This window comes from Octopus bimaculoides, chromosome 21 (assembly GCF_001194135.2).
Source record: "Octopus bimaculoides isolate UCB-OBI-ISO-001 chromosome 21, ASM119413v2, whole genome shotgun sequence".
NCBI lineage: Eukaryota > Metazoa > Mollusca > Cephalopoda > Octopoda > Octopodidae > Octopus > Octopus bimaculoides.
Genome location: NC_069001.1, coordinates 31,918,631 through 31,930,722, shown reverse-complemented (window position 1 = coordinate 31,930,722; position 12,092 = coordinate 31,918,631). Strand labels below are relative to the sequence as shown.

General features: G+C 40.0%; 1 protein-coding gene across 1 annotated transcript in view; it reads left to right on the top strand.

The window, feature by feature from the left end:
• The window catches only part of LOC106880926 (mitogen-activated protein kinase kinase kinase 7-like), an 86,525-nt gene that overhangs the window by 60,233 nt on the left and 14,200 nt on the right, over positions 1–12,092 (top strand). The window contains exons 4-5 of the mRNA XM_014931096.2: positions 157–295; positions 4,960–5,084. Of these exons, the coding sequence (XP_014786582.2) occupies positions 157–295; positions 4,960–5,084 (264 nt within the window). The remainder of the gene's footprint in view (positions 1–156; positions 296–4,959; positions 5,085–12,092) is intronic.

Sequence of the window (12,092 nt, the reverse complement as noted above, 5' to 3'; positions counted from 1 at the left end):
CACCACCACCACCACCGCCACTGCCGCTGCTACAACTATTAATCGTACCACCACTGCCACCACTGTTATTACTATTTTACTATTGGAATAATTTCAGTTATTTGTTTTTTTTTCTTTCTCGTTCTTATTTGTCTTTTTGTTCTCTTTTACTTTCAGTTCTTCACGGAGCTGGCCCGCAACCTGCATACACTGCAGCCCATGCTATCAGCTGGGCCCTGCAGTGTGCCAAAGGTGTGGAATATCTGCACAATATGAAACCGAAAGCTCTCATTCATAGAGATCTCAAACCACCCAAGTAAATAACACTTTATATCTTTATTTTCACACTCTTTTTACTTCATTTGCTTGTTTCAGTCATTGGATTGCGGCCATGCTGGGGCACTGCCTCAAAGGATTTTAGTCAAACAAGTCGTGTCTTTTGTGTCTGTGTGTATGTTATCTTCATTTAATGTCTGCCTTCCTTGCTAGCATGGGCTGGACGGTTTGACAGGGGCTGGGCAAGCAGAAGACTGCACCAGACTTCTGTCTCTGTTTTGGCCTTCCTAACACCAACCACCAAGCAGAGTGGATTGGGTGCTTTTTATGTTGGACAAGCATAGGCAAGGTTAGTTTTGGCAAGGATTTTACAGTTGGCTGCCCTTCTGAATGCCAACCACTTTACAGATGTGGACTGGATGCTTTTTATATGACACCAGCACTGGCAGGGTCACCAAGTCACTTGCAAGACAAAAATACCTTTGTATCATCATCATCATTTAACATCCATTGTCTCCATGCTGGCATGGGTCGGATGGTTTGACCAGGGCTGGCAAGCTGAGGGGTTGCACCAGACTCCAGTCTGATTTAGTACTGTTTCTACGGTTGGAGCCCTTCCTAACACCAACCACTCTGAGAGTGTGATGGTTGCTTTTACATGTTACTGGCACAGGTGCCAGTTGCATGACACCAGTATCTGCCACGATTACAATTTCACTTGGCTTGATGGGTCTTCTACCCAAGCATGGCATATTGCATATTGGTATATTTACATCATCATCATTTACATCCTTAATATGTGCTGGCATGGCTCGGACAGTGTCCACTGTGACAGGATCTGACAGGTGAGAGGGCTGTGCCTAGCTTTGTTGTTTGCTTTGGCATAGAGTCTATAACTGAATGCCATTCTTAACACCAACCACTTTGCAGAGTGTGTTTGGTGGGTTTTTTTTTTATGGGTGAGATCTTCAATATTGTATGGGAGTGAGACATTGTCTGAGGGAAAGTAAAATGGCAATTTTGGGAAGGACTGAGAGAGAGCTATGGTGAGAGCAATGTGTGGTGTGAAACTGTTGGATAAAAGGAGGGCTGAGGACTGGATGGGGATGATGGGGTTGGAGGAATCGGTGGAATAACTGACAAGGGCGAATGGAGTGGTATGGACATGTGTTGAGGAGGGATGAGGATCATGTTCTGAGGAGAGTGCTTGAGTTTAAAGTAAATGAAACACGAAAGTGAGGTCGACCAAAGAAAACATGGAGGGGACAGGTGGAGGAGGTGATTGGGAGTGCTGGCTTGAGGAGGGAGGATGCCCAAAACCGGGTGAGATGGTGGGATGGTGTGAGAGCAGTTGCTGTAAGACTGAGGTAGATCAAGCCACCCCTGTTAACGGGGACAAACCTGAATTTAAAATGTTGGGCATCATCATCATCATCACTTGTGAGATTGCCGTGTGTGTGTGTGTGTGTGTGTGTGTGTGTGTGTGTGTGATGAGCTTCCATACAGTTTCTGTCTGACAAATCTATCAACCCATGCCAGCATGGAACATTAATGTTAAATGATGATGATGATGATGATGATAGTTATATACTTGAGTTAAATTAGACTATATTTGCATCATGCAGAAACAAATATGTGTATACACACACACACACATGTATACAGATGCCACTACATATGCCCACACGTGTATGTATACAGACACAGCTACACACACATGCAGGTAAATGAATGCACATATGCGTTTATGCAAATAGATATTGATTTACACACACGTGCACACTCACTCCTTAATGCATGCTTGTATGTATATACTACTCACACAGACACCCACTCCTAAACATCCAAATACACTCACTCACTCACTCACTCACATACATACACTCACTCTCACACGCATGAATTCATGTTGATATACGTCCGTACACCCATTAATGCACATATATGCATACAAATGTTATTGAAAATATTGATTTCTCTTGACTAAGCATAGAATTTTTATAATTAACCCTTTTCGTGATTATATTTCTAATGAGCGGACAACCTGTGTGTTTCTACTAATGTTCAATTTAATGAAGATTTCAGAGGGATTTCATTAAATAATGTATAGCTATATTGTGTATATGCAATATATTATATAATGTCTTACTATATTATACATTGGTATACATATATATATATTATATTCTTATGTAATATAGTTATAGAATGTATAACTATATTATTTATTGGTATACATATGTATTATATATTGTTATATAATATAGTTATATGATGTATAACTATGTTATATATTGATATGGTAGAGGTACATGGCTTAGTGGTTAGAGCGTTGGACTCATGAATGATTGTAAGATCGTGGTTTTGATTCCTGGACTGGGCGATGCATTGTGTTCATGTTACCGCAGTCCATTCAGCTGGTAAAAAGGACTGATCCTGCAACAGATTAGCATCCCGTCCAAGGGGAAAATATTTGCACCATGGGAACCAGGAAACTGGCTCTACATACATAAACCTTAGCAACTCCACGTATGATACCTGGTAACCCTTGCAGATAACTGTTGGCAATCATTTAGTGCATGCTTTTGAAAAAGCTGCATTATTTATGGGATGACTCAATGTTTATGAGTATGTGGACACACTTTACAAGAGATTTACATGTGTTTTGGTCATGTAGATGGACCAGTAGTAAGGATAGAATATGAACCAGTGTCCTTTCAAATGGCAGTGAAACACCAGGATGATTCCACTAATATTCCACTTAAATTTAATTCTTGTAATTTCTATTCAACCCCTCCCCACCACCACTAATTCCTCTGCTTTCTTGTGCAGTTCACCTTCTCTTTTCACCAAATGCACATTTTAATATTCATTGATGCACATTATTTCAATTTTGAGTGATGAAGGTTTCAATTTTGATCGATGCACGTATGAATTTTGAATGATGCACATTAGAATGTTCACTGTTGCACATTCAAACATGATATTTCCACCAATGGACATTTCAAAAATTTATTGATGTGCGTTTCAATTTTCATCGAGGTGCATTTTTTTTTTTTTCAATTTTGACCAATGCACATATTTGGGTTTTCTCTCAATGCACATTTCAGTTTTCACAAATGCAAAATTCTAATTCACTGCTTCTTCATCATTATCATCATCATTTAACGACTGTATGCCGATCACTTAAAGTGGAGAGAAGTTGTAGAAGAGGGGGAGCCAGGAAGACATGGGACGAAGTATTTAAGGCCAATCTCAAAACGCTGAACCTTATGAAAGATGACAGGGGATATGTGGTGCATTGCTGTACTTGAGAAGACCCACATACCACAACGGAATTGAAATCCTGAAACCAAGGTGCCCTGTAAAAAAGCAGTGGTGCTGGTGCCACATAAAAAGCACTTGTGCTGGTGCATGTAAAAAGCACTGGTGCCACATTAAAAACTGCTTGTGACGGTGCCACGTAAAAAGCACTGGTGATGGTGCCACATAAAAAGCAACGGTGATGGTGCCATGTAAAAAGCAGTGGTGATGGTGCCACATAAAAAGCAGTGGTGATGGTGCCATGTAAAGAGCACTGGTGATGGTGGCACATAAAAAGCACTGGTGATGGTGTGCCATGGGTGTACCCTTATGGCACAAAAAGTTATAGAAAGAGAGAACGGAGATGGTTGGGTGGGTGGGTTTTTGAGAGTGTGACAGAAAGGTGACCAACAATTGGAGATGGGGATAGAAGGTGGCTGCAGTGAACGGTGAACATGGATGAATGTATGGTCAGTGGTGAATATGAGTTTGGGAGTGAGGTGAAGGAAAATAGGAGTGGGTCAAGGAAGAGGAGGAGGAGGTGATAGGTAGCAATACTTAAAAAGAGGGAGGTAGAGAGCAACAAGATAATTCTTTTACCTTTTACTTGTTTTGACCATTGAACTGTGGCCATGTTGGAGCATTGCCTTGAAAGTATTTAGTCAAACAAAATGACCAGAGTACATATGCTTTTTTTTTAAAGATGTATTTTATCAGTTCGCTTTTGCTTAACCACTAAGTCATGTGAATGTAAACTAAGCAACTCTGGTTGTCAAGTGGTGAGAAGAAAGATGACATCTTCATCATTATCAACATCATTTTATGCTGGCATGGGTTGGACGGTTTGACAGGAGCCTGCACCAGGCAGGAGCCTGCACCAGGCAGGAGCCTGCACCAGGCAGGAGCCTGCACCAGGCTTCACTGCCTGTTTTGGCAGGGTTTTCATTGCTGGATACCTTTCCTAACACCAACCAAAACATACACACACACGTGCGCGCGTGCACACACACACACACACACACACACACACACACTCACTCACTCACTCACTCACTCTCTTTCTCTCTCTCTCTCTCTCCCTCCCTCCCTCTCTCTCTTTCTCTCTCTCTCTCTCTCTTCCACACAGTTTCTGTTTATGAAATTCTCTCACAAGGCATTGGTTGGCCCAAGACTATAATAAAACTCACTCGCCTGAGGTGCTGCAGAGTGGCATTGAACCAGAAACTACATGGCTGCAAAATGAGCTTCTTAACCACACAGCCATATCTGCAAAGGAATAATTACTGAATTCTTGTACCCTTTTTTCAATCCTTAATTCTATATTTTACTTTATGCAAGTACAATGTAGCTCTTACATAATTGCCCTCTGACGAGAAGACATTTTCCAAATTTCTTTTGCAGTTTGCTGTTGATAATGGGTGGAAAAGTATTGAAGATTTGTGACTTTGGTACTGCTTGTGACATTCAGACGCATATGACTAACAATAAAGGTAGTGCTGCATGGATGGCACCTGAAGTTTTTGAAGGTAAAGAAAACTCCTTTTTTTATCTTTTACTTGTTTCAGTCATTGGACTGTGGCCATGCTGGGGCAAAACCTTGAAGGGTTTTTTGTTGAATGAATAGACCCCAGTAGTTTTTTTTTTTTGTTTTAAAGTCTGGTATTTCTATTCGTCTCTTTTTCCCAGACTGTTCAGTTATGGGGATGTAAACAAACCAATACTGATTGTCAAGCGATGGTGGTGGTGGTGGTGGGGAGACAAAAGCACACACAAACACTTATAAATGGCAGACTGCCACTGAGTTTTCACCTATGTACGTCCATCCATCCATCCATACATATAAGTAGATAATAGGCTTCTTTTAGTTTCCATCTACTAAATCTACTTACGAGGCTTAGTTGAAGATATTCGTCCAAGGTACCTCACAGTGGGACTGAACCCAGAACCATGTACTTAGAAAGCAAATGTCTTAACTACACAGCCACATTTGCACCAAAATTGATATGAATACAATGTATTTTTAATATTTGTTTTTGGCGATATGCTGTGCTTGAGAAGACCCATGAAATTAAGTGAAATTGTCATCATGGCTGATGCCCTTATCACATAACTGGCACGTAAAAAGGACCCTTCGAACATGGGCAATGATAAGTGACTGAGACCTTTGGCAATATGCTATGCTTGAGAAGACCTGTTAAGCCAAGCAAAATCGTAGTCATGGCCTGTGATGCTGGCATCACATAATTAGCACCCATGCCAGTGGCATGTAAAAAGCATCCATTACACTCTTGGAGTGGTTAGCATTAGAAAGGGCATTGAACTGTAGAAACCATGCCAAATCAGACTGGATCCTGGTGCAGCCCTCCAGCTTATCAGTCCTCAGTCAAACTGTCTAACCCATGCCAGCATGGAAAGCAGATGCTAAATAATAATGATGATGATAATGATCATGAACCTGATAGCTTGCATTAAGATGGTGAGCTGGCAGAATTGTTAGCATGCTGGGCAAAGTGCTTTTGTAGCATTCCATCTGTCCTTATATTGTGAGTTCAAATTCCTCCGTAGTTGACTTTATCTTTCATCCTTTCAGGGTTGATAGAATAAGTGTCAGTTGAGCACTGGGGTCGCTGTAATCTCTTTGTCCCCACCCCCTGATCTTACTGGCCTTGTGGTAAGATTCGAAACCAGAATTTATTGATTTACTAATCTAAAGGGTAAAGACACCCTTTGGTCATGAATGACCATGGGATTGCACCTAGAAAGTTCCCCTCCGGAGGCACAAGTCCAGGCAAGGTTGATTATGGAAGACCAGCAGTCGCCCATGCATACCAGCCTCCCTTTTCCATGCCACTGATATTGTCCAATGGAAAGGCAAAGGGGCCGATATAGCTTGGCACCAATGTCGTCACAACTCATTTCTACAGCTGAGTGAACTGTAGCAACATGAAAGAGTCTTACTCAAGAACACAACACGCAGCTCGGTCCGGGAATTGAACTCACTACCTCATGATTTTGAACCTGACGCCATGTGCCTTCTAACCTAATAGCTTGCATTAAGGCGGCAAGCTGATAGAATTGTTAGTATGCTGGGCAGAATGCTTGGTGGCATTTCGTCCTCTTTGTGTTCTGAGTTCAAATTCCACTCAGGTCGACTTTTTGAGGGATTGATAAAACAAGTACTAGTCAATTACTGAGGATGATGTAATGAACTTACTCCATCCCCCAAAGGTGCAGGCCTTGTGCCAAAATTTGAAACTGGTATTTATTTATTTACAAACCTCATAGTTAGCATTTCTGATATGTACCCAATACAAATTGATCATTGCAACAATTAAATGATTTCCTGCTGCTTTCCTTCTTCAATCTAAGTTCCAAGCATGACTATCACCCTTTTAAGTGGCTAGTAGTATTATTTTTCTTATGTTGTTCATTACTGTACTAATCAAAAAGTATTTACTGTAGTTGCTTGCTGTCCTTAACTTTGATCACATTATATGCAAATTCACCAAAATTTACATAAAATAATGACGTCACTGTTGTGTAGCTGTTTAAAAACTGAATGCTGAATCTTCTTTTTATTGTTCCTTGTCATCGGTGACCCTTGATACTTGGTCAGCATTGTCAGTGATATAGGTAGTTCTATCATTTAGCAACGCCACCATAATTTTCACAAATAAAACATAATGATTTCCACTTGCTTGTATTTCCATTTGCATCTATGTAAAACTAATTATCCGTCCATTTTTCATCAGTGAACTATTTCTAAATCTAAACCTGACATAAGTAATATTGATGACGATATTCTGGTCTGTGGTTGGTCAGAAAAAAAAAGAGACTTCACAAGACATTATTTCTGTGTTTAATGATATTTTGCATGATGATGACATCACATTCAGTCACAAGATGTATATATTTTTGGTGTGCTTGTAGTTTCAGATTCAGATCAACTACTTGGGACCTTGGGCAAGTGTCATCTGCTGTAGCCATGCGCTGTGACCAAATCCTTGTGAATGGATTCGGTAGATGGAAACTGAAAGAAGCCCACTGGCGCATGACTTAGTTGTTAGGGTGTTGCACTCCTTATCTAGCGAACATGATTTCAATTTCTAGACTGAGTGGTGCACTGTGTTTTTGAGCAAACCACTTCATCTCACGTTGCTGTGTTTTACACTTTGCACCTGTTTCGGGTAATGTCGATTTGATGGAGAGAGTGAACTAATGTGCAGCACGAACATTTGATCACTATAAACAAATCATTTGTGTAGGTCATTTGGCAGAAGCTTTATGCTCTCCTCTCTTCGACAGGAGAGTCCATCATGTGTGTGTGTGTGTGTGTGTGTGTGTGTGTCCTTCTTGTGGCATCATGTGATAGATGTAAAATAAGTGGAGTGGTTGGCATTAGGAAGGGCATCCAGCTGTAGAAACTCTGCCAGATCAGATTGGAGCTTGGTGCAGCCATCTGGTTCGCCAGTCCTCAGTCAAATCGTCCAACCCATGCTAGCATAGAAAGCGGACATTAAACAATGATTATAATGATGATGATGTTATACAAGCAGGATGAAGTACTGCCATCTGATAAACAGAAAAAATTATCTGTAAGAGCTTGTTTTTTTTCCTATGAAACAAGGGCTTAGGGAGAAATCAGGTATTGTTCTGTGAGAAGATTTAATTGTCATTTCTTTTGCATCAAAATATTAAGAACAAAACATTAAGAACAAGTACATCTGTCCTCGTTTATTCGTTTATTGCCGATCCATTTATCACTGATCCAGCTAACACAGAATGCTCATTTGTAAACTGTGTTACGCTTGTCATAAATTGATCTTTGATAACATGGGTCAGTGATCAGGTGAAGAAAGATGCTGCTTGGACTACAAAAGCATGCTCCAGTGACCATCCACAATGCTCAAGACAACTTGGGGTCTTGCAACGAAACCAGTTTATTCCCATATGTTCTGTTATTCATTTATCATTTAACACTGTTTCTTTTCCTTTTTTGAGTCAAACACTTGTGATAAATGAGGACAGACGTATAAGATATTGCCCATCAGTATCATGATGGTGGAATGGGAAAACAGTGCAGCTTCTAGAAACTAAAGTATGGTGACCTGACAGCAGCAAAAATATAGTTGAGAATTAAGAATTGTTTTATAAGTGCAGGTGTGGCTGTGTGGTAAGAAGCTTGCTTCTCAATCACATGGTTCTGAGTTCAGTCCTACTGCTTGGCATCTTAGGCAAGTGTCTTCTGCTACAGCCTTGGGCCAACAAAAGCCTTGTGAGTGGATTTGGTAGACAGAAAATGAAAAAAGCTTTTCTTATATATGTATATATGCATATATTTATGTGTGTGTCTTTGTCTGTGTTTGTCCCCTGCCACTGCTTAAAAGCTGATGGTTGTATGTTTATGTCCTTCTAACTTAGCAGTTTGGCAAAAGAGACCTATAGAATAAGTATTAGGCTTCAAAAAATAACAAGTCCTTAGCTTGAATTGTTTGACTGAAGCCCTTCGAAGCAGTGCCCCAGCATGACCACCGTCAAATGACTGAAACAAGTAGAAGATACAAGAAAAGATAAAGATGTGTGTGTGTATGTGTGTGTCACATGAAATATTTGAACTACTGGAGCCTTCAACCTTTATTCAGATCATTCTGTCAAATGTACCGCTTATTTATTCGCATAGTTTTGAGTTGACCATGCATTATCTTGTTGCTTTGAGACTGTGTTTTTAGAATGATATTGTAGGGTAAGTGTGAGAGGCCAGAAACCAGATCTGGCCAGTTTGAACAAAAAACAGGAAGAATATTTGGGCTGGACATGGCCAGTTTAAAAGCTAAAGGTTTAGTAATGTCTACAATGCCAAACATATGGGAGGAACTATATCAAAATTTTAAGGGGCTTCTATCTTGTAGGGAATTGTTATTAGTTGTAGATGTGGCATCATATTGATCTGAGATATTTGTTATGAAGTCAGCCAGAACTCAGAATCTGATTAGCTGCATAGAATTTCTTTTTACCTCTTTGGGAATTCCTAAAAGAATTGTTTCTGACAACAATCCACAGCTGATAAGCTGTGAGTTCAAAGAGTGTTTCGAACAATGGGGAGCACAACATCCAAGAATTCAGCCCTACTGTCCTCAATGAAATGCTTTTAGTGGAAAGAATCAATGGAGCCTTTGTTCAAGTAATCAAATGATCCATTGAAGAAGGCAAACAGTTGAGAAGAGATGTTGAGAAATTTTTATTGCTCCACAGGGACACTCCTTCATTCATCGACAAAGATCGTGCCATCTATTCCACCCATAAATTGCTTCTTATTTGATCAACTTGCACAATATCAAATTCTGTGTAACAGACAGAAATGTAGGGTAGGTAGTAGTGATAAATAATAGGAAAAACTAACATGAAAAAATAATGTGATGTTTGGAATGTCAAGAATTATGGCCACAAAGAAATTGATATCCTTATGGTCTTGAAAAATCAACTAGTAGGAATATACCAACCAAACTTAACACTTTGCCCTTGTGAAGCTTTTCCATAAGCTTGTCCAAAATGTCCAGGCTGGTTTTGCAGACAGTTACCTAGTCCTTTTTCAATAGGCTCTGAGCAATATAAAGGTTTCCTTTCACAAGTCCTAAGTTGATCTGGGACTTACGAGCGAAAGGAATTGGTAATATGTATCATATATGATGTAAGGATACCAGGGAAATATGTTGTCTGTATCAAATGATACACAAGACAGGTAAAGGTTTGTTCTTTAAAGACAAAGAGTGGATTGATTTGGATCGCATCTTTAAACAAGTTGAAATGTAAGCCCTTGTTTCATACATTCTGAGTAACAGAAAGCTTTCCTTTCATAAGACCCAAGTGTCTTCTACTATAGCTTCGAGCTGACCAAAGCCTTGTGAGTGGATTTGGTAGACAGAAACTGAAAGAAGCCTGTCGTATATATGTATATATATGTATGTGTGTGTATATGTTTGTGTGTCTGTGTTTGTCCCCCCAGCATCGTTTGACAACCGATGCTGGTGTGTTTATGTCCCTGTAACTTAGCAGTTCGGCAAAAGAGACTGATAGAATAAGTACTAGGCTTCCAAAGAATAAGTCTTGGGGTTGATTTGCTCGACTAAAAGGCGGTGCTCCAGCATGGCCACAGTCAAATGACTGAAACAAATGAGAGAGTAAAGAGAGTTGTATGATGCATGGATGCCAGGGAAATATGTTGTCTTCATCACATGTGGTATGCTAGAAAGGCAAAGGATTAAGTCTGATTCTGTTCATTGTTAGCAAAACAAAAGGGTGGATTGATTTGGGTCACATCTCTTGATGGATTGAAATGAAAACATTCATGTAACCCATATTTGACCTCAATCTTTTACCTTGAAGAAGTGCAAGAAATTCTCATCCTGTAGCTCCCCATTGAAAGCATGGATATGAAACATGTTTATTAGACGAATAAATTAATGAAGATAATGAAGTGTCACAGGATAGTGAATCTGACCAAGAATCACTTGAACTATGGAACATCCTTTGTGGGTCTCCAAAAATGAACAAGGGTATACTAGCAATTAGATAACTAAGGACCTTATCATGAATGCAGTGTAAGGGAACGAGAGTAAGATACAACATTAATTTGATAGAGGCAAGCTGCCAGAATCTTTACCCCACTGGGAAAGATCCTCAGTGGCATTTCTTCTGACTCTATGTTCTGTGTTCAAATGCTGCTGGGGTTGACTTTGCCTGTCATCTTTTGGGGGTTGAAATAAGAACCAGGTGAAAACTGGGGTTGATGTAATCAACTAATCCCCTCCTCTGAAGTTGCTGGCCTTGTGCCAAAATTTGAAATTAGTTTGATAGTGTTGTATGTTTCCTATGATTTAGTGGCTGATTGTATCATATGGCTCAATGATGGCCAGGAGATTAATGCTAGTTATCACGGTCAGCACTTTGATAAAAAGGGATTCGTTTGAAATCAGGGCTATTTGATATGGTTAACACTTTGATGAAAGGAGGTTTCTTAGAGATCAGGTGTTATTTAACAGGGTTAGCACTTTGAAGAAAAGGTTTTGTTTTGTTCAAATAAAGGTTTCTGGGGTAAGAAACCTTTGTCAAGTATGACTTTGTTTTGCATAAACATTTGGTAATGGGGGCTACATTACCTGACAGTAAATAAACACATAACTAGCTGCAATTTAAGTGCACACACGTTAAAATGTCTCTCTCTCTCCTTCTCTTGCCTTATGTCGACCCAATAGAGGGACCAGCTATCCGAGTTGATAGTACCAGGGTAGATAAAGCAATTAAGAGTATGAAGACCGGGAAAGCCCCCGGCCCATCAGGAATCACTGCAGAGATGCTCAAAATATCTGGCAGTGTTGGCTATAGCCTAGTCACCCGTATTACGAACCAGGTGATACACGAAGGAGTCATACCCTATGACTGGTGTAGCAGCATCATAGTCAACTGCTACAAAGGTAAAGGGGACGCTTTAGATACAAATAATTACAGAGGCATCAAGCTGTTAGATCAGGTTATGA